Consider the following 27,231-nt stretch of genomic DNA (forward strand, 5'->3'; position numbering starts at 1 on the left):
ACCACGCCCTCACGTGAAAATGGCGGACGAGAGTCGGGCCTTGACCCCTGAACTGTTGAGCGCCGCGCTCCTGCCTGCCGAGCCGCTTCTGCTGATATTCAGTTTCCTGGAACATAGAGACCTGGTCAGGTACTGCGGTGACGGTGGAGAGCAGGGTGCCGGGACTGGTGGAAGGGAATTGAGTGGGGATGGGGGCGGGTCTCTCTCGCGTTCTGAGGAACGGTCACCGGACCCGAAACGTTAACTCTGTTTTCTCCTCCACAGATGCTGCTGAGCTTTTCCAGCAACTTTGTTTTTTGTACACTTTCACATTCCTGGGGGTTACCATTGACTAGAAACTCAGTTGGACTCTCCACATAAAACACTGGCCACAAGAGATCAAGTCAGAGGCCAGCCGTGCTGCAGCGAATAACTCCCCTTCTGACTCCACGCCTCCCAAAAGAGAAAGCCTGCTCACCACCTACAAGGCAGTAGTCCAGGGTGCGGTGGAATACTCCCCAGTTTGCCCTGTTTGGGGGCAGCCCCAACGACAGTCCAGAAACTTGACACTATCCAGGACAAGGCAACCCATTGAAGTCTGAAGGGTGGCTCATGTTGTTCCATTGTGTAAGAAATGTAGAAAAGGCAAGACAGGGAACTACAGGCCTGTGAGCCTGACATCAGGAGTAGGCAAGTTATTGGAGAGGATACTGAGAGACAGGATCAACCAACATTTGGATAGTCAAGACCTGATAAGAGATAGTCAGCATGGATATTTGTGAGAAGTCATGTCTGACAAATCTTTGAGTTTTAACTAAGAGGATTGTTGAGGGTAGGATAGTGGATGTTGTCCTACTTTGACAAGGTTCTGCATGGCAGGCTAGTCATGAGGTTAGGTCACATGGGATCCAGGGAGAGCTAGCTAATTGGATTCAAAATTGGATTGATGGTAGGAAGCAGAGGGTGATAGTTGAAAGTTGCATCTCAGACTGGAGATCTTTGATTAGTGGTGTGCCATAGGGGTCTGTTATTGACATAAATGATCTCGATGTGAATGTACAAGGCACGATTAGTAAGTTTGCAGATGATACAAAATTAGGAGGCATTGGTGATAATGAGGAAGGTTATCAAAAATTACAGATCTTGATCAGATGAGGAAGTGGGCTGAAAATTAGCAAATGCAATTCAATACAGATAAATATGAGGTGTTACACGTTGAAAAGTCAAACCAAGGTAGGACTTATACAGTGAATGGTGAAATCCTGATGAGTGTTGTGGAACAGAGGGTCTTGGGAATACAAGTGCATGTTCATTGAACCTGGCATCACAGGTGGATAGGGTGGTGAAGAAGGCATTTAGCATGCTGGCCTACGTTGGTCAAAGCATTGGGTATATGAGTTGGGACGTTATGTTACAGTTGTGTAACGCATTGGTGAGGCCGCATTGGAAATATCGTGTACAGTTCTGGTTATCCTGTTCTAGGAATGATGTAATTAAACTGGAAAGTATGCAAAGAAGATTTATGAGGGTGTTGCTAGGAGTAGTAGGCCCGAGTCGTAGGGAGAGATTGGTCAGGATAGGACTTCTTTCATTGGAACATCAGAAAATGAAGGGTAATTTTATTGAGGTATGTAAAATCATGAGGAGCATGGATAGAATGAATGCATATAGTCTTTTTCCCCAGGGATGGGAAGTTGAAAACTAGAGGGCATAGGTTTAAGGTAAGAGGAGATAGATTTAAGAAGGACCTGAGGGGTGGCTGTTTCTTCATACAGAGTGGTGCATTTCTGAAATGAGCTGCCAGAAAAAGTGGTTGAGCAGGTTCAGTGGCAAACATTTGGACAGGTACATGGATGGGAGGGGTTTGAAGGGATATAGACTAAGTGTGGGCAATTGGAACGAGCTGAGTGGGTACCATGGTCAGCATGGACCAACTTGGGCCAAAGGACCTGTTTCCATGGTATGTTTCCATGACTTCCTCCACCATCAATGCTAAATATTAACAGAATGTACCGGCTAAAGAATGTGGTGCAGAAATTGACCAGGGCTTCTTGGCACCTTCCAAACCTACAAATATTACTATCCAGGGGGACAAAGGCTGTAGATGCATGGAATGCAAGTTTCCCTTCAAACTACTCACCATCCTAACTTGTTGTTCCTTCAGTGTTGCGGTGTTAAAATCCTGGAGCTACATCACTAACTAACAGCTTTTTGGGCATTTTTGTGACCAAGTACCACAGCTGTACATAAAGCAGCTGACCATCACCGTTTCAAGGGTAACTAGGGATGGGTAATAAATGCTGGGCACACTGACATGTTGTGAAAGAATTTTTGAAGAAGAAGGTAGAGTGAACAACATGGCTCTAGATTAACTCTGAGAGGGACAAGGTGGGTAGTGAAAGGGAGGCGAGTGTGTAATGGGGATAAAGAGAAAAATTGTGGGAGTGGTGTGAAGGGGAGGGAGAAAGAGGCTGTGTGTGGAACGAGGTGAGCAGGAGGAGAGGGTGAAAAGCTGAAGAAGTGGGAGAGGGAGAGAGATATGAAACGGGAGGGGTGCAGAGGCAAAGTGATGAGGAATGAGAGGATCGCACAGGGCAAGGGAGTAGAGAAATCTGTAGGAAGGAGGCATCAGTAAGCAATGAAAGGGGAAGGAGGTAGAAACAGCCAGATGTCACACAAAGGATGAAGCATTGGATGTGCATGAGGAGGTTGATAGGAGCTGCTGGGTGATGGAGTGACCATAGAGTTACTTGCATACCGAGGAAACAAAATGGGAATGAGATTGGGCGCATATGCAGGCTTTTAGAGATCCAGGCACCATTCACAGAAATAATGGGAACTGCAGATGCTGGAGAATCCAAGATAATAAAATGTGAGGCTGGATGAACACAGCAGGCCAAGCAGCATCTCAGGAGCACAAAAGCTGACGTTTCGGGCCTAGACCCTTCATCAGAGAGGGGGATGGGGTGAGGGTTCTGGAATAAATAGGGAGAGGGGGGAGGCGGACCGAAGATGGAGAGAAAAGAAGATAGGTGGAGAGAGTATAGGTGGGGAGGGGATAGGTCAGTCCAGGGAAGACGGACGGGTTAAGGAGGTGGGATGAGGTAGGTAGGTAGATGGGGGTGCGGCTTGGGGTGGGAGGAAGGGATGGGTGAGAGGAAGAACAGCATAAGGGTGGACTGATGATGATACATAGAGTGTGAATAGCGCAGCTGGAGATGCGCAGCTGGAGATGCACAGCTGGGTTGGGGATAGTGGGTAAACAGAATGCAGATAGGGGAGGTGGATTTGTGTCCCCAGTACAGGGGCTGGTAGATGCATATCACTAGGACAGGGCAGACAGACACTCGTGACTGGAGCAGGGTGGTGCAGATGGGATAGGCACTTGGATACACAGGCCACAGGATACACAGGTGTTCCAGGGTCAGGTAGGTGCATGATGAGATAGGCATGAATGGAGTTTCTCTGTAAAGGTGTTGGCACGCAGTTGATGGGCTAAGTGATCACTTGAGCTGTGCTGTCCTATTACAGTGTGATGTGGCCGAGCCAGCCATACACTGAGGTTGAAGTGGGAGAGGAGGATGCCACCAGGAATTAAAAGATGAGACATGAGAAGGCTGTTTAGAGGCCTGATTTTAGCATTAGATCGAGTTCCTGACCATCTCCTGGTTCAGGATGCCATTGACGCTGAGCAGCAGTTGTTTTGATTTGATTATCTTATGTTTCTACTTCACCCTTCCAGTTGCCAGTATGTTTGTCGCAGATTCCATCAACTCTGCAGTCATGACCCCCTGTGGAAGAGACTTTGTGAGAAATACTGGCTGCTGACAGAGTAAGTATTGGGACCAAGGGATGAAAGACAGGAATCCCTGAATACCAGTATTTGCTCTTTGAGTTGTGTGTTTCACTTCAGTCATACAGAATGGAAACAGGTTCAGACTCGTTCATGCTGACCAGATATCCTAAACTGAGCTAGTCCCGTTTGCCTGTGTTTGGTCCATATTCCTCTAAACCTGTCCCATTCATATACCTATCCAGATGTCTGTAAATGTTGTAATTGTACCTGCCTCTACCAATTCCTCTGGTAGCTAATAATGCACCATCCTCCGTGCGAAGAAGTTGCTCTCAAGGTCCCTTTTAATTCCTTCCCCTCCCACATTAAACATGTGCCCTCTAACTGTGGATTTCCCTACACTTAGAAAAAGACATTATCCATACACCATTTCCATAAGGTCAACCCTCAGCCTTCTATGCTCCAGGGGCGAACAGTCCCAGCTGATCCAAACTTTGAAGAACTCAAGACCTCCTGACAACATACTTGTAAATTTTTTTCTGTACCCTTTATTGTTTAAAAACATCCTTTAAAATAGCAGAGCAACCAAAGCTACTATCTCCTGATCCACACTCTTTACCCTGCCCCTCTGGGCTGCCATCCCTATCCGATCTCTCCACTCTGATCTGTATCTGGAATCTGCACCCTGTCTCTCTGCTCTTCAGTCTTTGCTGTGTATCTGTGATCTCTACCCTGTTGCATTTTAAAGCTGAGAGAGATCATTGATTAGCAGGGAAATCAAGGGATATGGGAAACTGTCAGGAAGCTTGTCATGAACTACGTTGAATCAGGATCTAATTAAATGATGGAGCAGGCTTGAGAAGGTCAAGAATCAGCCCAATTCTTACTGATTTCTTGTGGTCTAATGATCGAAGGATTCAAAATTGTATGCCATTCTCTAAAACCTGCTCTCATTAATGGAATGGTTGAGACCAGAGGTCACCAGTTTGAGGAAAAGCCACTAATGACTCAAGGAGAAGTTCTTTTAAGAGCGTGCATTTATAACCTGGGAGTTCATAAATGTCAGAATCAGGTTGGACTGTAACTGTCATAAGTGAATTGAATTGTTCTCAAAAAGAATAAAGTTTCAGGGATATGGGGCAAAAAGGGGGATAAGTGATAGATTACTCCAGTCCAGAAAAGGCTCTGCGGTCCATCAAGTCTACACTGACATAACTAAATGCACGTTAATCCCAATTTCCTGCATTTGTCCTGTGTCCTTGAATATTACGATATTTGAAGTGCTCATCTAAATATTTGTTAAAGGTTGTAAGGTTTTTGACCTCCACTGCCTTCACAGGCAGTGCATTCAGATTCCCACCACTTGCTGAGCGGTAAAAGGTTTTTTCTCCAAATTCTTTTCTGAATCTCCTGCCCCTTACCCTCAAACTATACCATATCGTGATTGACCCCTCAACCAAGGGAAATAGAGATTCACCCTGGCCATACCCCTCATTTTTTATACACCTTAATCATGTCCAGTTTCAGCCTGCTCTTGAGAAACCAATCCCTCGTCTATTTAAGTTTCCATCTCAGGAAGCATCCTGCTGACCCTCCTCTGTATTCCTTCCAGTGCTATCACATCGAGGAAGTGAGGTGACCAGAACTGCCCAGGGTACTCTGGTTGTGGCCAGACCAATGCTGTGTACAACTCCAGTATTACGTCGTTGCTCTGATACTCTGTCACAAGTGATGAAAGCGAGTGTCCTGTGTGCCGCCTTAGCTATGCTATTCATGTGCTCTGCTGCCTTCAGGGATCTCTGAATAATTACCCCAAGATCCTTCTGTTCCTCTAAGCAACTCAGTGTCCTGCCATTCATTAAATGCTCCCTCATCTTGCTGCTTCTTTCAAAGTGCATCACTTCGCACTTATTGGGGCTAAATACTGTCTGCCACTAGTCTGCCCATCTCACCAACCCATCATCCTGTAACCTACAACCACCAGCTTCACTTTTAATCACTCTACCAATCTTGGTATCATCTGCAAAATTTCTTAACATTCCCCCACATTTTCATCTGTATCATTTATGTATATAATAGCCAGTAAGGGTCTCGGTACTGGTTCTTGTTGTACACCGTTGGACACAATTGAGGTACACAATTGAATTCTCTATGAAGGCAAAGGCAGTGCTAGCAAGGACACTTCACTCAATGGCAAATAAGGCAGCCGGGGAATAAAGCAAAACAGGGCACGTGGTAGATGTCAGATTGGCAAATTAGGCCACTCGGACAGCCTTCTACCCTTTATATCCTATTACCAAGTCAGTTTCTGATCCCTCTCACCATATTTCCCTAAATTCCATCTAATTTAACCTTCTCAATCAATTCCCTAAGTGGGGCCTTGTCAAAAGCTTTGCTAAAATCCATGAAAACTATATCGATCGAACTTGCCTCACTGCACACTTCAACACATCTTCAAAACATTCTGATAAATTTGTTAGGCATGACTGCCCTCTGACAAAGCCATGCAAACTATCCCTAATTAATACCTAAGTAGGTATTAAATTTCTCCTTCATAAAGTTTTCTGATTGTTTCTCTGCCTCTGATGTGAGACTCTGGTCTGTAATTTCCTGGTTTATCTCAACCACCCTTCTTAAAAGGTGGAACCACATTAGCCAACCTCCAGTTCACTGGCAATTGTCCCATGGCTGAAGAGGAATTAAACATCTGCATCAGAGTCCCTGCAGTTTTGTGCCTTGCAGCCTGGGCTGCAATTCTGTGCCAGGGATTTATCAGTTTTTAAACCAATACCTCCCCATATCTGAAGTCAAACTGTGCAAGTTCCTTACAGCCGCTTTTCCTGAATTCTGTACCCACGTTGTCCTTTCCAAAATGAAGACTGAAGAGAAGTGTTCATTCGACTAAAAGCACTATTCTTCCTCATCCAGCCCTGAATTACCCTAGACATTATGGATTCTCTGAACTTATCGCTCCTACATTTTGCTTAAAGGATACACGTTGGACCTGTACTCTACCCAAGCCGTTTTTGAATGCCCCCCCCCCACTGCTCTGCTGTAGGCTTGACCCCACAGATAGCTGTTACCCAGTCGACTGTGGCCAGATTCTGCTTCATTTTAAGAAAATATGCCTTTCCCCAGTCAAAGCCATCTTTTGCACGCCAGCTTTTTCCTTGTCCAGAACACATTTGAACTGTACCCTGTAGTGGGTGCCATCTCTAAAATGTTCCCCCATTGCCAAATCAAACACTTATCCAAATTCTTTCTCCAGAATCAGATGCAGCACTGCACCATTCCTTGTTGAACCTTCTATGTATTGATATAAAAACTCCCTGGTTACACTTCAAGAAATCCCTAAACCCTTAACAATGACTATCCCAATTTACTTTGGAAATGTTGAAATTCCACAGTATAACTACCTGTTTATTACTCTTACACACCACTGTGAACTGTCTACATATTTGCTCCTCGAATTCCTGCTGACTGTTTGGGGGGCCTCTAATCTACTCCCAGTAAAACAGCTGCCCCCTTTAACGTTCCTAAGTTATAATCATAAAGTCTTGTTTGAAGAGCCTTCCAAGATATCATCTCTCTGTATTGCAGTAATTGACTCCTTATTAATTGACTGCTACACCATCACCCTTTCTACACCCTACTCTGCCTTGCCAAAAGAACCTGTAGCCTGGAATATTAAGTTGCCAGTCCAGCCTTTCCCTCAACCATTTTTCTACGATGGCAACAATATCATGCTTCTACATGTCAATCCATGTCATTAACTCATCAATCTTACCTATTAAATTCCTATCATTGAAGAAAAGACCATCCGACCTTGCCTTCCTCTCTTGACACTCAACACAACTGAACTAATTCTGACTTGCCGAGTGACAGTGGCAGAATTGTTCTGCATAGAGTTAGCTTAGATATGACAGAATAAATGTCAGTCCCCTGTGCTGTAAGCATCCTGTAATTGCCTATCTGTGCATCTTCTGTATGTACAAATGTATGTGTGCATGTGCAGGTGTGAGAATGTGTGTCTACGTATGCTTGCGCAAGTGTGTATTATAGATACGGGGACAAAAGTGTTCTGTGTATGTGCCAGTTTTAGTTGTCTGTTGTGTATCTGCATGGCTGAAAGTTTGGTTCACTAAATATCTATCACTCACATCTTGTCTTGGCAGGGAGGATAAAATGCAGCAGAATATACGTTGGATGGAGCTTTTCCGTCAGTTCTACTGCGACATGGGACGCTACATTGATCACTACAGCCAGTTAAAAAAGGCCTGGCAGGATTTGAAAGAATACCTGGGGCAGAGATGTCCCCGTATGATTGCCTCATTGAATGGTAACTAGACCAGTCTGGCCATTTGTACCATGGAATGGTGAGATGGGGTAGGGTGAAATAGTAACTAGAGTAGGCTGGTCGTGGAGTGGAGCGAAGTGAGGCTGGTGCAGTGATCTCAGGGAGTGAGCTGTAGACTCAGCCAGACTTCAATGATATTTGCCCAATGATATCAGTCCTTTGTCCACATCACCAGAGCATTACAGAGAATGGGGAGGTGCTGGATGTATTACTGACTGCAGTGGGAGATGGGGAGAGAATGGAGGTAGACTTTTGGAAAGTGGAAGGAGTGAGGAACAGAGATGAATGAAGAAGGGGTGAATTGGGGAAAGTAGAAAGACAAAACTGATTTGGGCCTCAAGGCCTCAATCTGCTGTATTAGTGTGCATTTTCTGTGAAATTACTCTGCCATGTCTGTAATGCCTATATATTAATTTCTAGTTTGTGTTTTGTGTGTTAACATCTGTCATTCGTGTATTGTCTGTACCCTGTGCTGTTTGTGTATTGTTTATATTATAGAATCATAGAATCCCCATGGTACAGAAAGAGGTTGTTCAGCCCATCATGTCTGCACTAACTCTTTGATGACCGTTCCACCCAGATCCAGCCCCCTACCCTATCCTTGTAATCCTGCACTTAGAATGGCTCACCCACCCAGCCTGCTTATCCCCAGACACAATGGGCAATTTAGCATGGCCCACCCACGTAACTTGCACATCTTCAGACTGAGAGGGGAAACTGAAGCAAGGAAGAACGTGCAAAGACCACGCAGTCACCCAAGACTGGAATCAAACCTGGGCCCTGAGTGATTTTATAAATTGTATATTGAATATCATTGATAGCTTCTCATTACATGAAAAGCTGTACTAGTTTCTGATGCCTGGCCTCCTCCTGTCTGTAGTGGGTTTGACTGAAGAAGAGCTGGATGTTGTTGAACGGCGAATTAAATTCAAGCTCCCCAATGATTATCGCTGTTCCCTTCGCATTCACAACGGGCAGCGACTGGTTGTTCCTGGGTAAGATACAATGAAGCTGTGAGTATAGTGGGTCGTACCCGTTTTTGCACTGTGCATCCTGAGGGTTGTGTTCTTGGCGTTTTGCTATGTATTCTGAGGGTATTGTCCTCTGTTTCTCAGTGTGTACATACAGTTGTGTTCTCAATTTCACACTGAGTATACAGAAGGTGGTTTCTCAGTTCCTCACTGTGTGCACAGAGGCTCCTGGTCTAAGTTCCTTGCTGTCTGTACAGAGGGTTGTGTCAAAGAACTAAAGAGAGGTACAGCACAGGAACAGGCCTTTCTGCCCTCCAAGCCGATCATCATGCCCTAACTAACCTAAAACACAAACCTTCTCCCCTATTTGGTTCACGTCCTGCTATTCCCTCCCTATTCATGTAACCATCCATGTGCCTCAAATGTCACCAATGTGCCTGCTTCCTCCACCTCTTCTGGCAGTGTGTCCCAGTGTCCTTGGTCCTTGCTGTGTGTATAACTGATGTGGTTTATTCCTAGCCACTGGATCTGGGATACTTTCTGCCTTCTCTAGAACTGGAAAGTGTCACTGATTTTGGTCTTAGTTTCTTGCCCTCTGGAGATAGACCATAGAACAGTACAGCACAGTCAGACCCTTCGGCCCACCATGTTGTGCTGAACTTTTAACCTAATCCTAAGGTCCGTCTAACCTCCATCCCTACCTTATACTATCATCCATAAGCCTAACTTCATGGCTCTTGAACTCAATCCCTCTATTAATGAAAGCTAACATACTGTACACCTTCTGAACAACTCTATCCACCTGGGTGGCAGCTTTCAAGAAACTGTGGACATGAACTCCAAGATCCCTCTGCTCCTCCACCCTGCCAAGAATCTTTCCGTTCACCCTGTATTCTCCATTCAAGTTTGTCCTTCCAAAATGAATCACCTCATGCTTTCCAGTGTTAAAATCCATCTGCCAATTCTCAGCCTAGCTCTGTATCCTATCAATGCCCCTTTGTAACCTAGACATGCAGGAAATGACATCACCAACCCAAGGAAACAAACAGATAAATAGAAAGCGGGACATAACACCAGCGCTTCACCGGAGGCTGACTGATGATGTTACCTAGAATGGTGGTGAAACATCTAAAAACAAACCTTCCAGCTCAGTGAGCAAACTTACATCCAGAACCTCAACCTGAGCTACAAATCTCCTCAAAACTCACTAGAACAGCCCTCCGCACTATCCTGAACGCGACCCACCTTCGTATCGTCCGCGAACTTACTCATCTACTCTTCCACTCCTTCATCCAAATCATTTACAAAAATCACAAATAGATGATTCTTGTGGTACACCACTCGTAACTGAGCACTATGTTGAATATTTTCCATCCACTACCACTCCTCCTCTTCGAAGGGTCAGCCAATTCTGAATCCGGTCTGCCACATTTCCCCCTATCCCATGCCTCCTTATCTTCTGCATGAGCCTACCATGGGGTACCTTATCAAACCCCTTACTTAAATCCATGTATACCACATCCACTGCCCTACCTTCATCCATGTGTTTGATCACCTCGTCAAAGAATTCAAATTCAATAAGGTTTGTGAGGCATGATCTACCCCTCACAAATCCATGCTGACTATCGCCAGTCAAACTGTGCCTTTCCAAGTGATCATAAATCCTATCTGTCAGAATCCTTTCCAGTAATTTGCCCACCATTGTCGTGAGACTAACTGGCCTGTAGTTTCTAGGGTTATCCCTATTCCCTTTTCTGTACAAGGGAATGATGTTTACCTCCCTCCAATCTTCTGGCACTATACCTGTGGATGGTGAGGACGAAAAGATCGTTGCTAAAGGCCCTGCAATCTTTTCCCTCACTTCTAGTAGAATCCTTGGTTATATTCCATCAGACCCAGGGGACTTATCTATCTTCAACTTGCTCAAAGTTCCTAGCACAGCTTCCTTGCTAACGTCGACATCCTGTAGCCTACCAGCCTGTTTCACACTGTCCTCCTCTACAACTCGGCCTCTCTCAGCTGTGAATACAGAAGAAAAATATTCATTAAGGACCTCTCCTATCTCTTTAAGCTCCATGCACAAATTCCCTTTACAATCCTTGATCGGTCCTCCTTTTTCTCTGGTCATTCTCTTATTCCTCGTGTACATGTAAAAAGCCTTGGAGTTTTCCTTGATCCTATCTGCCAAGGTTTTCTCATGCCCCCTCATAGCTCTCCAAAGCCCTTTCTTCAGCTCCTTCCTGGATAACTTGTATCCCTCTAGAGCCTTTTCGGTTGCTTGTTGCCTAAGCCTCTCACAAGCAACCTTCTTCCTCATAGCAAGTTGTTCGACATCTCTTGAGAACCAAGGCTCCCTCACTCGACCACATCTCCCCTGCTTGCTAGGAACAAACATATTGAGCACACGCAGTATGCATTCCTTTAACAATCTCCACATTTCAATAGTGCTCTTCCCTGACTGCATCTGTCCCCATGTTATGTTACCCAGTTATTGCCTAACAGAGTTATGATTACCCTTCCCCCATTATAAACCTTACCCTGCTGTATGTACCTATCCTTTTCCATGACTATTGTAAAACTAACAGAGTTATGGTTGTTACTGCCAAAATGCTGTCCTACCAACACGTCTGACACTTGGTCCGGTTCATTGCCAAGCACCAAATCCAAAGTGGCCTCCCCTCATGTTGGTCTACCTACATGCTGTGTCAGGAATCCATCTGGACAAAATCCATTCAGATCTAAACTATTAGAACTAAGATGTCTCTGATCAATATTTGGAAAGTTGAAGCAAACCTGTAACTTCACCTGCACCTTTCCAGTGTCTGCTTCCCAATCCGCTCCGCTACTTTTCTGCAACTATTAGGGGGCTTGCTTTAAAAAAAAAACAACAAAGCTCTTTTCTTGTTCCAGACCTCAACCCAAACTGACTCTGTAGAATATAGAACATAGAACAGTACAGCACAGAACAGGCCCTTCAGCCCACAATGTTGTGCCGACCATTGATCCTCATGTATGCACCCTCAAATTTCTGTGACCATATACATGTCCAGCAGTCTCTTAAATGACCCCAATGACCTTGCTTCCACAACTGCTGCTGGCAACGCATTCCATGCTCTCTCAACTCTCTGCGTAAAGAACCTGCCTCTGACATCCCCTCTATACTTTCCACCGACCAGCTTAAAACTATGACCCCTCGTGCTAGCCATTTCTGCCCTGGGAAATAGTCTCTGGCTATCAACTCTATCTATGCCTCTCATTATCTTGTATACCTCAATTAGGTCCCCTCTCCTCCTCCTTTTCTCCAATGAAAAGAGACCGAGCTCAGTCAACCTCTCTTCATAAGATAAGCCCTCCAGTCCAGGCAGCATCCTGGTAAACCTCCTCTGAACCCTCTCCAAAGCATCCACATCTTTCCTATAATAGGGCGCCCAGAACTGGACGCAGTATTCCAAGTGCGGTCTAACCAAAGTTTTATAGAGCTGCAACAAGATCTCACGACTCTTAAACTCAGTCCCCCTGTTAATGAAAGCCAAAACACCATATGCTTTCTGAACAACCCTGTCCACTTGGGTGGCCATTTTAAGGGATCTATGTATCTGCACACCAAGATCCCTCTGTTCCTCCACGCTGCCAAGAATCCTATCCTTAATCCTGTACTCAGCTTTCAAATTCGACCTTCCAAAATGCATCACCTCGCATTTATCCAGGTTGAACTCCATCTGCCACCTCTCAGCCCATCTCTGCATCCTGTCAATGTCCCGCTGCAGCCTACAACAGCCCTCTACACTGTCAACGACACCTCCGACCTTTGTGTCGTCTGCAAACTTGCTGACCCATCCTTCAATCCCCTCGTCCAAGTCATTAATAAAAATTACAAACAGTAGAGGCCCAAGGACAGAGCCCTGTGGAACTCCACTCACCACTGACTTCCAGGCAGAATATTTTCCTTCTACTACCACTCGCTGTCTTCTGTTGGCCAGCCAATTCTGTATCCAAGCAGCTAAGTTCCCCTGTATCCCATTCCTCCTGACCTTCTGAATGAGCCTACCATGGGGAACCTTATCAAATGCCTTACTGAAGTCCATATACACCACATCCACAGCTCGACCCTCATCAACTTTTCTAGTCACATCCTCAAAAAACTCGATAAGGTTTGTAAGGCATGACCTACCCCTCTCAAAGCCGTGTTGACTGTATTTGATCAAGCCATGCTCTTCCAGATGGTCATAAATCTTATCCCTCAGAATCCTTTCTAACACCTTGCAGACGACAGACGTGAGACTTACCGGTCTATAATTGCCGGGGATTTCCCTATTTCCTTTCTTGAAGAGAGGAATTACATTTGCCTCTCTCCAGTCCTCAGGTACGACTCCAGTGGAGAGCGAGGATGCAAAGATCTTCGCAAGTGGCGAAGCAATTGCATTTCTCGCTTCCCAAAGCAGCCGAGGACAAATCTGATCCGGGCCTGGCGACTTGTCAATCTTAATGTTTGACAAAATTTTCAGCACATCAGCTTCGTCTATCTCTATCCATTCCAGCATGCACACCTGCTCTTCAAAGGTTTCATTCACTACAAAGTTGGTTTCTTTCGTAAAGACAGAAGCAAAAAACTCATTTAGGGCTTCCCCTACCTCCTCAGGCTCCACACACAAGTTCCCTATGCTATCCCTGATCGGCCCTACTCTTTCTTTGACTATTCTCTTATTCCTCATGTAAGTGTAAAATGCCTTTGTGTTTTCCCGGATTCCTTCTGCCAAGCCTTTCTCGTGCCCCCTCCTGGCTCTCCTCAGACCATTTTTGAGCTCCTTCCTTGCCTGCATGTAATCCTCTCTAGCTGAACTTGACCCTAGCTTCCTCCACCTTACGTAAGCTACCTTCTTCCTTTTCACTAGAAGCTCCACCGCTCTCGTCATCCAAGGTTCCTTAATCTTACCCCTTCTTGCCTGTCTCAGAGGGACATATTTACTCATCACTCCCAACAACTGTTCCTTAAACCGTCTCCACATGTCTATAGTTCCCTTACCATGGAACAACTGCTCCCAGTCCATGCTTCCTAACTCATGTCTAATCGCATCATAGTTTCCTCTTCCCCAATTAAATATCCTCCCATTTTGCCTAATCCTCTCCTTCTCCATAGCTATGTAGAATGTGAGGCAGTTATGGTCACTATCACCAAAATGCTCTCCCACCACAAGATCTGATACCTGCCCCGGCTCGTTTCCGAGCACCAAGTCTAGAATGGCCTCTCCCCTCGTCGGCCTGTCAACGTACTGCGTTAGGAAACCCTCCTGAACACACCTTACAAAAACAGCTCCATTCAAATCTTCTGCTCGAAGGAGGTTCCAATCAATATTAGGAAAGTTAAAGTCACCCATTACAACAACCCTACTGCGTGCACACTTTTCCAAAATCTGTCGACCTATGCTTTCTTCAATCTCCCTGCTGCTATTGGGGGGCCTGTAGTAAACCCCTAACGAGGTGACTACTCCCTTGCTGTTCCTAATTTCCACCCATACTGACTCAGTAGGCAGATCTTCCTCGACAAAGGAAGCTTCTGTAGCTGTGATACCCTCTCTGATTAGTAGTGCTACACCCCTTCCTCTTTTTCCCCCCTCCCTATTCTTTTTAAATGTTCTAAACCCTGGAAGATCCAGCAACCATTCCTGCCCATGAGAAACCCATGTCTCTGTTATGGCCACAACATCATAGCAGCAGGTACTGATCCATGCTCTAAGTTCATCACTTTTATTCCTGATACTCCTTGCATTAAAGCAAACACACTTTAACCGATCCCTTGGTTCCTTCCCAGGAAAATCCTTCCCACTAGCTGGTCTACCTCTTGCTACTGCCTCACCTGCATCAACGCTCACCTCTGGTATACAGCTCAGGTTCCCACCCCCCTGCCATACTAGTTTAAACCCTCTCGAACTACTCGAGCAAACCTTCCACCCAGGACATTGGTCCCCTTCCAGTTCAGATGCAACCCGTCCTTCTTGTACAGGTCCCACCTTCCCCAGAAGGCATCCCAATTATCAACATATCTGAAGCCCTCCCTCCTACACCAGCTGCGTAGCCACGTGTTCAGCTGCGCCCGCTCCCTGTTCCTCACCTCGCTATCTCGTGGCACCGGTAGTAAACCAGAGAACACTACTCTGTTCGTCCTGCTCTGCAGCTTCCATCCTAACTCCCTGAAATCACTTTTTATATCCTCAAACCTATTTCTGGCTATATCATTTGTGCCAATATGTAACATGATTTCTGGCTGTTCGCCCTCCCCTTTTAGAACCTTATACACCCGATCGGAGACGTCCCGGACCCTGGCACCAGGGAGGCAACATACCTTCCGGGAATCCCGATCTTGCCCACAAAATCTCCTGTCGATTCCCCTAACTATCGAGTCCCCTACCACGAGTACTTTTCTATTCTGCCCCCTTCCCTTCTTTGCCACAGTGTCAGGCTCAGTGCCAGAGAACTGACTACTATGGCTTTCCTCTGGTAGGTCATCCCCCCCAGCAGTATCCAAAACGGTATACTTATTGCTGAGGGGAATGCCCACAGGGGATCTCTGCACTGTCTGTCTGTCCCCTTTCCTCCCCCTAACTGTAACCCATCTATCCTCGTCCTGAGCCTTAGGAGTGACCAACTCCCGATAACTCCTCTCAATTACCCCCTCTGCCTCCCGAATGATCCGTAGTTCATCCAGCTCCAGCTCCATTTCCCTAACACGGTTTTCAAGGAGCTGTAGCTGGGTGCACTTCCCGCAGATGTAGCCAGCGGAGACGTGTGCCACATCTCCCAACTGCCACATTCTGCAGGAGGAGCAAGCAACTGCCCTAGCATCCATACCCCACTTATCTGAACACCCACTCAATACTAAAGTAGAAAGCTTACGTCAAATAATAATAACAAATTAATAACAAACTTATATTCAATAGAGAAAGTTTAGAATGAACCTTACCTTATTAACTAGGTTCGAGGAGGAGGGCGGGTGGGAGACTCTACAGTTGTAGAGTCTTGGGTTTAGCCGCCTTGCTGATATATATGGTCACTGCTTTCCTTCCCGGCTGCCCCTCTGGTCCTCGTTACTTCCTCTGGTGCTCCCGCTCCTTCTCTGAAAGAGGAAAAACACCGCTGCCCGCTACCGGTAAGTAATTTTAAAATAAACTGCTTTACCTTAGCTGCAGTCTTCCGGGTCCGTCTTGCCTCCGCTGCTGCTCGCACTCAAAATGGCCGTTGGCGTCGAAGGGTGAGTATTTATACTCACTGCTTTCCTTCCCGGCTGCCCCTCTGGTCCTCTGTAGACAGAGATAGTAGGAACTGCAGATGCTGGAGAATCTGAGATAACAAGGTGTAGAGCTGGATGAACACAGCAGGCCGAGCAGGAAAGATTAGATTCCCTATGGTGTGGAAACAGGCCCTTCGGCCCAACAAGTCCACACTGCCTCTTGGAGCATTCCACCCACACCCATTCCCCTATAACCCACACACCCCTGAACACTATGGGCAATTTAGCTTGGCCAATCCACCTAGCCTGCACATCTTTGGACTGTGGGAGGAAACCAGAGCACCTGGAGAAAACTCACGCAGACACGGGGAGAATGTGCAAACTCCGCACAGACAGTTACCCGAGGCTGGAATCGAACCCGGGTCCCTGGCATTGTGAGGCTGCAGTGCTAACCACTGAGCCACCATGCCGCCCCGAAAGCTGACATTTTGGGCCTAGATTTTCCTTCAGAAATGGGGGAGGGGAAATGGGGGCCTGAAATAAATACGGAGAAGGGTGAGATGGATAGAAGATGGATAGCGGAGAAGATAGATGGAGAGGAGACAGGCAGGTCAAAGAGGTGTGGATTGAGTGTAGGTGGGGAGTTAGGGAGGGGATAGGTCAGTCTTGGGAGGATGGACAGGTCAGGGGGGTGGGATGAGGCAAGAAGGTAGGAGATAGAGGTGAGCCTTGAGGTGGGAGGAAGGGATAAGTGAGAGGAAGGACAGGTTAGGGAGGCGGGGACAAGCTGGGCTGGTTTTGGCATGCAGTAGGAGGAGGGGAGAATTTGAAGTTTGTGAAGTCCACATTGATAACATTGGGCTGCAAGGTTCCCAAGCAGAATTTGAGATGCTGTTCCTGCAACCTTCAGATTGCAGAATTGTTCTAACTGCAGGAGGCCCAGGATGGACATGTCGTCTGAGGAATGGGAGGGGGAGTTGAAATGGTTCATGACTGGCATGTACAGTTGCTTAGTGCGAACCGAGCGTCCGCTTGGTTTCTCCGATGTAGAGGAGGTCACAACGGGAACAGCGAATATAGTATACCACATTAGCAGATGTGCAGGTAAATATCTGCTTGATATAGGAAGTCGTCTTGGGGCCTGGGATGGGGGTGAAGGGCGAGGTGTAGGGGCAGGTGTAGCACTTCCTGCGGTTGCAGAGAAAAGTGCTGGGTCTGGTACGGCTGGAGGGGAGTGTGGTGTGGACAATGGAGTCCTGGAGAGAGTGGTCCCTCCGGAAAGCGGATAAGGATGGGAAGAGAAAAATGTCTTTGGTGGGGTTGGATTGCAAATGCAGAAGTGTCAGAAGATGATATGTTGGATCCGGAGGTTGGGGGCTGGTATGTGAGGGGGATTCTGTTTTGGTTGTTGTTGTGGAGACAGAGTGTGAGGGATGAGTTGCTTTGTGCAACACCTGGGCTCGGTTTGCACTCAACGACTGCACCTCCCAGTCGCGAACCATTTCACCTCCCCCCTCCCATTCCTCCGACGACATGTCCACCCTGGGCCTCCAGTAGTGCCACAATGATGCCACCCAAAGGCTGCAGGAACAGCATCTCCTATTCTGTTTGGGAGCCCTGCAGCCCAATGGCATCAGTGTGGACTTCACAAGCTTCAAGATCCCCCCTCCCCCTACCACATCTCAAAACCGGCCCAGCTTGTCCCCGCCTCCCTACCCTGTCCTTCCTCCCACTTATCCCCTCCTCTCACCACAAAGCCCACCCCCAACTCCGACCTACTACCCTTATCCCACCCCCTTGATCTGTCCGTACTCCCTGGACTGACCTATCCCCTCCCTAGCACGCCACCTACACTCACCCTTACTGGCTCCATCCTGCTGCTTTGACCCTGTCTGTCTCCTCTCCACCTGTCTTCTGTATCCATCCTCTATCCTCCTCCCCCTCTCTCCCTATTTATCTCTTTTAGATTAGATTAGAATCCCTACAGTGTGGAAACAGGCCCTTCAGCCCAACAAGTCCACACCGCCCCTTGAAGCATCCCACCCAGACCCATCCCCCTATAACCCACACACCCCTGATCACTATGGGCAACTTAGCATGCCAATCCACCTAGCCTGCACATCTTTGCGTGGGTTTCCTCCCACAGTCCAGACACAGGGAGAATGTGCAAACTGCACACAGTCAGTCACCCTAGGCTGGAATCGAACCAGAGTCCCTGGCACTGTGAGGCTGCCACCGTGGCGCCCCATTTCAGATCACTCTTCCACTCCCCCATTTCTGAAGAAGGGTATAGGCCCGAAATGTCAGCCTTCCTGCCCCTCTGGTGCTGCTTGGCTTGCTGTGTTCATCCAGTTGTACAACTTGTTATCTCTGACTTTGTAGACATATCATTCTCGAACTGCCTTTTCAATAGCTGCTAAGCTAGCCCTGACTGGCAATGCCGCTCCCTTGCCTCTTTCTCCACCCTTGCTATTTCTTTTAAAGCATCTAACTTCCAGAACGTCCAAAATTCATTCCTGTCCATGAGTTACCCAAGTTTCTGTAATGACCACAACATTGTAGTTCCAAGTACTGTCCCATGCTCTTAAGTTCATCTGCCTTATGGGTCGATGGAGCGTAATTGTGGACACCGAGGTGTTTGAGGTGTGTATACTTCCTAGTGTTGAAGTATACACACCTCAAACATCTGTGTCCACAATTACGCTCCATCGACTGCATTTCTTTATAAACAACCTGGCTCACTGCTATTTCCGTTGGAAGGCTCAATACCTCATCCTATGAATTACAAATCCATTTCCCCTCACCCTGCCAATCTAGCTTAAGCCATTCCGTAATGCTCGAGCAACCCTCCGTCTCAGGATATTTGTGTCCTTCTGGTTCAGGTGCGCCCCGTCCTTACTGTACAGGTCCCACCTTCTGCAAAATGTGCTCCAATTATCCACATAATGGAAGCCCTCCCACCTACACCAACCCTGTAGCCATGTGTTTAGCTGCACACTCTTCCTATTTCTTACCTCATTATCACGTGGCACTGGTAGTAATTAAGAGAGAACTACCCTGTTTGTCCTGGACTTCAGCTTCCCACCTCACTCCTGTACTCATTTTCACATTCGCTGTCCTTTTTCTACCTATGTCATTGCTACCGATGTGTACCGTGACTGCTGGTTGCTCACTGTCCCCCTTAAGGATCTTGAAGACACGATCTGAGACATCACGGACCCTGGCATCCAGGAGGAAACATACCATCCGTTCATCTTGTTCACATCCCCAGAACCGCCTGTCTGTGCCTCTTACTATTGAATCCCCCACTACAATTGCTCTGCTATTCTCCCCTGTTCCCTTCTGTATCACAGGCCCAGGCTCAATGTCAGAGACCTGTCCGCTGTGGCCTTCCCCTGGTTGGTTACCTCCTCTCCCCCCACCCCCCAAAAAAAAGCGGTGTACTTATTATTGAGGGGGAGCAGCCACAGGGGATCCCTGCACTATCTGCCTATTCCCTTTCCTCCTCCTGACAGTCACCCAGCTACCTTTTTCCTGTACCTTGGGTATGATCACCACCTTATAATCACCCCCTCAGCCTCCTGAATGATCCAGAGTTCATCCAGCTCCAGTTCCCTAATACGGTCTGTGAGAAGCTGGAGTTAGGTGCACTTCTCGCAGGTGAAGTCAGAGGGGACACCTGCAGTGACCCTTACCTCCCACATCCTGCAAGAGGAACATGCAACTGCCCTAGCTTCCATTCCCTCTACTCTAGAATTCCAGAAGAGTAATTTTAAAAAATCCTTACCTTACTGACCCTCCACTTTTTTTTTTGTTAGGGGAGGAGGATGGGTAGGAGACACTACTCGTGTAGTGTTTCGGGTTTAACCAATGCCCAAATATATCACTTCCTTCCTGGCTCACGTTCTCTCCACACTGCTGCCACTGAAAACAAGGCCAAAGAGAGATTTCCTCTCTTTGTACGTACATTGTGTACAAGGCACTCGTATAAAGCTGAAACCTCCGTGTTGACAACAGTGGCATGGCTTCTGTGTCAGAGATCCATACCTGTTTGAGTTTGACTGTACAAAGAAAAAGCAAACCATATTCCTCAGGCCTGCCTGATCTGCCCTGAACGTTATCATTCCAGCTCCTATTCTGCAGATAGAACATAGAACAATACAGCGCAGAACAGGCCCTTCGGCCCTCGATGTTGCACCGACCTGTGAACTAATCTAAGCCCCTCGCCCTACACTATCCCATCATTATCCATATGCTTATCCAAGGACTGTTTAAATGCCCCTAATGTGGCTGAGTTAACTACATTGGCAGGCAGGGCGTTCTACGCCCTTACCACTCTGAGTAAAGAACCTGCCTCTGACATCTGTCTTAAATCTGTCACCCCTCAATTTATAGCTATGCCCCCTTGTACAAGCTGAAGTCATCATCCTCTGAAAAAGACTCTCACTGTCCACCCTTTCTAATCCTCCGAATAACTCAGCTTTAACTCCTTTGAACAAGTCACAAACTGGACTCTCCACTCTATTGAACAGAGTCTGTTCTTCCTGTCTTGACCCTGACTTTTGTTCACCTGTCCAGTCTGTTATCACCTTCATCTGTGCCTTCCTCTGGCATTGTCTGCTGACTCAATATCTCCACTTCCTGAACTTAACCTCTTCCTGTTCACCGCAATTCCTTGACACTGTACCTCGTGTTCAATTTGTGACATTTAGAACTGGTCCAACTTAGAAAGTGGAGGGAGGTGGGTGACTCCCAGTCACTGGATTAGGGATTCTTTCTGCCCTTTCTGGACCTGGAAAACTTCATTGATTTTGTTCCAAATTTCTCATTATCCACATGGTCTGTGTCTAATTCTTCCCTGCCATTCCTTCCCTCAACTACTCCACCTTCATTTCCAGTGATGGTTTATCCACAAATATTCATTGCAAACCCACTAACTGGCACAGAGCCTTCAACGACACTTCCTTGCGCCAAACTCCCTGGAAGGACACTCTGCCATTCTCCCAGTTTTTCATGACCTTTCCATTAGTCCCATTTCTGCCCGTAGTTGCCCCTCCCTTCCATGAACTTGTGATCTCATCTTTCCCCTCACCTGTCTTGGTATCTAAGTGAACACTGACCAGATTAACACTGGGTTCAAATCCCTCCCTGACAAATGATGAAATTTGAATTCCTGGATGTAAGTTTGCTCACTGAGCTGGAAGGTTCGTTTTCAGACATTTCGTCACCTTTCTAGGTAACATCATCAGTGAGCCTCCGGTGAAGCGCTGGTGTTATGTCCCGCTTTCTATTTATGTGTTTAGGTTTCCTTGGGTTGGTGATGTCATTTCCGGTTCTTTTTCTCAGAGGACGATAGATTGGCTCCAAATCAATGTGTCTGTTGATGGAATTCCGGTTGGAATGCCATGCTTCTAGGAATTCTCGTGCATGTCTCTGTTTGGCTTGTCCTAGGATGGGTGTGTTGTCCAAACAGAGACATGCATGAGAATTCCTAGAAGCATGACATTCCAACTGGAACGCCATCAACAAATACATTGATTTGGAGCCCGTCTACCACCCCCTGAGAAAAAGAACAGGAAATGACATCACCAACCCATGGAAACCTAAACAGATAAATAGAAAGCGGGACGTAACACCAGTGCTTCACCTGAGGCTCACTGATGATGTTACCTAGAATGGTGACGGATTGTCTGGGAACGAACCTTCCAGCTCAGTGAACCAGCTTACAACCGGAACAAGATAAAGACCCACTCTTTTGTGGACTGAGAAGAGGAGAGCGCGACTGTGTTGGAGGTGGAAGGAAGATGTCGGGTTGGCTGTGCACCCTTGCACCCAGTGGATCTTAATGCTGGCTTTGGCCTAACGCTGGTTCAGGGGAGCAGCCAACCTGCAACGATGGCTGCGGCGAGTGCTCGTGCCCCAGGTCAGGGGGTCCAGAACACCATCCGCATTTCCGTGAAGAAGGTGGATGAAGGTGCACCTGTGGACCGCACCTCCTTCGTGAAGAGTGTCCTTTTGGACTGTTGTGGGTTCGCTGTTGCGGACGCTTACTGCCTGCAGGATTTCCCTGGGGGAGGTTTCTACGATGTAACCTTAAGGAGTGCCGAGCTTTGCGAGCGCTTCCTGGAGGTTTTCAGGGAGAAAGTAGGTGAGGGCCCCTCTCCGTTCTGACCACCGTCCCGCTGTTCGTGATGCCGGTGCAGAGGACCCGTATGGTGACGGTCCACATGCACAACCCGCATTTGCCAGCAGCTGATGTCCTGACCTTCCTCACGTGAAGGTGGAAGGGGACCTAACCAACATCATGGACCCCTTCGGACCAGTAAGAGGCAGGTCAGGGTGACGCTGAGGACGGGCGCGGACGGTCACATCATACACCCACCGTCCAGCTTCGCGATCGGCGGGAGCAAGGGCTACCTGACCTACGCAGGGCAACCCAAAGTCTGCCATGCCTGTGGTAGGTTAGGACACATGGCGGCCAACTGCAAAGCCACTATCTGCAGGGAGGAGGGGCACCTTGCAAAGGATTGCCCAAAAGAGAAAAGCTGCAACCTTTGCGGGGAAGCGGGTCACCTCTATAGGGTATGCCTGCGACGGGGGGCCACCTACGCCCAGGTCGCCGGCAGGGGCAATGCCAGGGAAGTGGACGACGGTCCGTAAGGTGAGGAGGAAGGCGCGCCGGATGGCCCTAGCACTGCAATCATCAGGCAGGAAGAGGCGGCTACAGGGGGGCTGTAAGAGCTCCTCTGACGAGGGGGATTCGGAGGAGGCCCGCCCAAAGCAGAAGCTGAAGATTTCCAGGGAGAAGGAAAGCAGCACCCCGATCCCAGGTGACAGGAGGTTTCCTGAGCCTCCCTCCGACACCCAGCCACGCGCTGCTGGGATCCTGGAGGGCCCCCTGGAACCTTCAGACGGGAAGCAGCAAACAGCGTGTCCCCAGCCTGACACAGAGCCGGACTCTTCTCCCTCCATACCCCCGACAGGGGAATGCCACCCAGAAGGCAGCACGGACGGTTTCCTAAGCCAGGTGAGCGTCCAGCAGTTCGCCCGGGCAATGGGCATGAAGGGACAGATGGAGGGGCTGGACCTTTGTCTCGGAGGGTCCTGCGGCCACTACCCACAATGGGGGTACGAGTTGCGAGCATTAATGTGTGCAGCGTCAAGCCCACCAAACGATGTGTGTCCATGTTGGCCTACCTGATCACCGTCAAGGCAGACCTCCTGTTTCTGCAGGAGTGCGGGATACCGCACCTCAGCAGGTACGGGAAATGGTCCGGCGCCTGGACCTGTGGGCCTTCGATCTGGTCGGGGGTAACGACTATCGCTCCTCGGGCCTGGCTGTTCTGCTACGGGGGCGCAACTTCACCATCTCTCAAGTTCATGTGGTGTTGTGGGGGGGGGGGTGCCTACTAGTGGCTGATGTCACCTACAGGAACACTCCCCTGAGGCTGATCAATGTGTACGCCCCAGTGTAAGGAGTGAGGGTTGGCCGTCATGCAGTGGCTTCCACCCCTGCTGGCTACGTCCAGGCCGGTCATCCTTGGCGGGGACATCAACTGCGTCATTGATGCAGATGGAAGATCCGGCGTGGGGACAGCGTGTGGGGGGACATCACGCCCAGATTCCTGATGGACACGGTGAAGGGCGCCAAGCTGCTCGACGTCTTCAGCACCCCTGCAGACAGAGTGTAGCGGAGATACACCTGTTTGCGGCCAGACGGGCCTATCTGCTCAAGGATAGACTTCCTGTTTGTGTTACGGGCGTTCTCGGTCAGGTCCACTGGCGTCGAGCCGGTGTTCTTCTCTGACCACTGCCTCCTGCTGGCCGACTGTCACTTACAGGACGACCAGCAGGCCGGCAAGGGGACGTGGAAACTCAACATGACTCTGTTGACCCCAGAGAACGTCGAGGAGCTTAAGAGGGAGTACGCCAGTTGGAGAACTGTGAAACCCCTCTTTGAGTCTCCAGGCGACTGGTGGGAGACAGTGAAGGAGAACATCAAGAGGTTCTTTGTCCTCAAGGGTGTTTGGAAGGCGAGAGAGAGGCGGGGAAAGCTGTCACGACTCCAGAAAAAGACGCAGAACCTGCTCCTTCTGCAGTCGATGTGGGTTGATGTTACGGATGACCTCCGCGAGGTGAGGGGCCAGCAAGCCTCGCTCTTCGCCGTGGAGGCCTCCAGGATAATCTTCCGGTCCAGCGTCCGCTCCGTGGAGCAGGACTAGACATGCTCGTGTTCCTTCTTTCAGAAGGTACACAAAGAGAGCTTTGTGCTTAGCCGGCTGAAGGAGGACGATGGCTCGGTGACGTTGTCTCGGCCCGACATTTTGAGGATCAGCAGATCCTTCCATGCCAGACTGTATGATGCGAATGCCACGGACAGCACGGCCTCTGAGTCGTTCCTGTCGTCTATCACGGAGGTCTTAGACGACGGCACGAGGGAGTGGCTGGACCGGCCGATATCCCTGTACAAGCTGACCAGAGCCCTCAAGTCCTTTGAGAGGAATAAGACTCCCAGGAGCGACGGCTTACCAGTCAAGCTGTATTCCGCTCTGTGGGACCTGGTCGGCCAGGACTTGCTGGAGGTGTACGATAGTGCGCTTCAGGCAGGGAAAATGTGCAAGTCCATGAGGAAGGGCATCATCACCCTCATTTACAAGAGGAAGGGGAAGAGGGAAGAAATTAAGAATTGGCGTCCCATTTCATTATTGAACGTGGACTACAAAATCCTGACCAAGGTCATAGCCAACCAGGTCAGGTCTGTCCTGGAGTCGGTGATTCACCGTGACCAAATCTGTGCTGTGCTGGGCAGGAAGATCGCTGAGAGCCTTGTGCTCATCAGGGATACGATCGCCTATGTGCAGGACAGGAGGGTGGACACCTGCCTCGTCAGCCTGGACCAGGAGAAGACCTTCGACAGGGTCTCTCATGCTTACATGAGGGACGTCCTCTCCAAATTGCGGTTCGGGGAGGGCATCCGCAATTGGATCTGGCTGCTCTGCACAAACGTCATTAGCACAGTCTCGATCAACGGGTGGGAATCGGACAGTTTTCCCGTCAGATCTGGAGTCAGGCAGGGCTGCCCGCTCTCTCCTGCCTTGTTCGTGTGCTGTATGGAGCCCTTTGCTGCATCCATCAGGAAGGACGTGAGCCTGAAGGGTGTGACTATCCCAGGCAGCAGAGGCCTTCAGGTCAGGACCTCCCTGTACATGGACGATGCCGCTGGTCTGTGAGTAGGCTGTTGGACATGTGCGGCCAGTTTGAACTGGCCTTGGGTGCCAAAGTCAATAGGGGTAAGAGCGAGGCCATGTTCTTTGGGAACTGGGATGACAGCTCCTTCATCCCCTTCACCGTCGGGACAGACTACCTGAAGGTGCTGGGTGTTTGGTTCGGTGGAGCTGGGGCGTGCACTAAGACTTGGGAGGAGCGTATCACCAAACAGAAGCAGAAGCTGGGGAGGTGGACGCTCTTGTCCCCCTCCATCGCGGGTAGAACCTGGTTGTCAGGTGCGAGGGGCTTTTGGTACTGTTGTATGTGGCGCAGGCCTGGCCTATTCCCTGGACCTGCGCCACTGAGGTCACCCGGGCCATCTTCCACTTTATTTGGGGGTTGAGGATGGACCGGGTCCGCAGGGACACCATGTACAAAAACCTGGAAAACAGGGGAAAGGACGTACTGAACGCCACACTCGCCCTCGTGGCTACCTTTTGTGTGTGGCTGCATCAAGCTGTGCGTAGATCCTCAGTATGCAAACACCAAGTGTTACTACTTACCTGTCCCCGGTGTTGCGAAGGATGGGCCTGGCCTCGTTGCCACGGAACGCTCCAAGTAGTTGGACCGTCCCGTACCACCTGTCCTTCGTGGAGAAATTTTTGAAAGGAAACACCTTTGACCACAATGCCATCAGGCAGTGGTCAGCACGTAGTATCCTCGAGATCCTTTGGGAAAAGGAGAGGGTGGATCCTGTCGTGTGGTTCCCCATGCAGACTGCCAAAGTTGTTTGGCAGAATGCCTCATTGCCAAAACTTTCAAACAAGCACGAGGGCATTGCTTGGCTGGCGGTGAGAGGGGCTCTGCCAGTGAGATCCTTCATGCACGCCCGGAATCTCTGCGCCACCGCACGCTGCCCTTGAGGTGGCTGTGGGGGGGGACGAGACTGTCTATCACCTCCTTCTGGAGCGTGCCTACGCGCAGGAGGTCCGGAGAGGGATGCAGTGGTATTTGTTGACGTTCGTCCCGAGCAGCTCCGTGACACGGGACTCCGTGCTCTACGGGCTGTTTCCCGGGACGCACACCGAGACCCACATCAACTGCGCCTGGAGGACCATCAATGCGGTGAAAGATGCTCTTTGGTCTGCCTGCAACTTGCCGGTCTGCCAGCTTAAAGAACTGACTCTGACCGAGTGTTGCAGACTGGCACAGTCCAAGGTCCAGGACTACGTGCTGAGGGACGCGCTAAAGCTTGGGGCAGCTGCCGCCAGGGCACAGTGGGGAAAGACCACCGTATGAAACCCCTCGTCCAGAATAGAAAAAAGGGCCCTACCTGGTAACTGGGCCCAGCTGGCGCCTTCCCCAACTGGTCAGGGGGCCAACGGGGACTGTGCGGGGAGACGACGGCCGGGTTATTTGCTTTGTTTTTTTTCTTCTTTGTTTTGTTTTTTCCTTTAGTTGGTGTCCGTATCCCCTGGGTAACCCGGAGCGGCTTGCATGACTGGGTAGGTGTATAAATATTTTATTTTTTGTACATTCTATGAATAAAGTATATTTTTCAAATTTTAAAAAAAGTGACGAAACGTCTGAAAACAAACCTTCCAGCTCAGCGAGCAAACTTACATCCAGAACCTCAACCCGAGCTACAAATCTTCTCAAAATTTGAATTCCTTTGACAAATCTGAGATTTAATACTAGT

The 27,231-nt window shown here is 48.7% G+C and overlaps 1 protein-coding gene across 2 annotated transcripts in view; it reads left to right on the forward strand.

Moving 5' to 3' along the window:
* The window catches only part of fbxo3 (F-box protein 3), a 53,423-nt gene continuing 26,192 nt past the window's right edge, over positions 1 to 27,231 (forward strand). For both annotated transcript variants that reach the window (XM_059651985.1, XM_059651984.1), the window contains exons 1-4: positions 1 to 129; positions 3,722 to 3,811; positions 7,948 to 8,111; positions 9,010 to 9,124. In XM_059651985.1, the coding sequence (XP_059507968.1) occupies positions 20 to 129; positions 3,722 to 3,811; positions 7,948 to 8,111; positions 9,010 to 9,124 (479 nt within the window). In that variant the 5' untranslated portion in view covers positions 1 to 19. The remainder of the gene's footprint in view (positions 130 to 3,721; positions 3,812 to 7,947; positions 8,112 to 9,009; positions 9,125 to 27,231) is intronic.

Source organism: Stegostoma tigrinum, chromosome 17 (assembly GCF_030684315.1).
Source record: "Stegostoma tigrinum isolate sSteTig4 chromosome 17, sSteTig4.hap1, whole genome shotgun sequence".
NCBI lineage: Eukaryota > Metazoa > Chordata > Chondrichthyes > Orectolobiformes > Stegostomatidae > Stegostoma > Stegostoma tigrinum.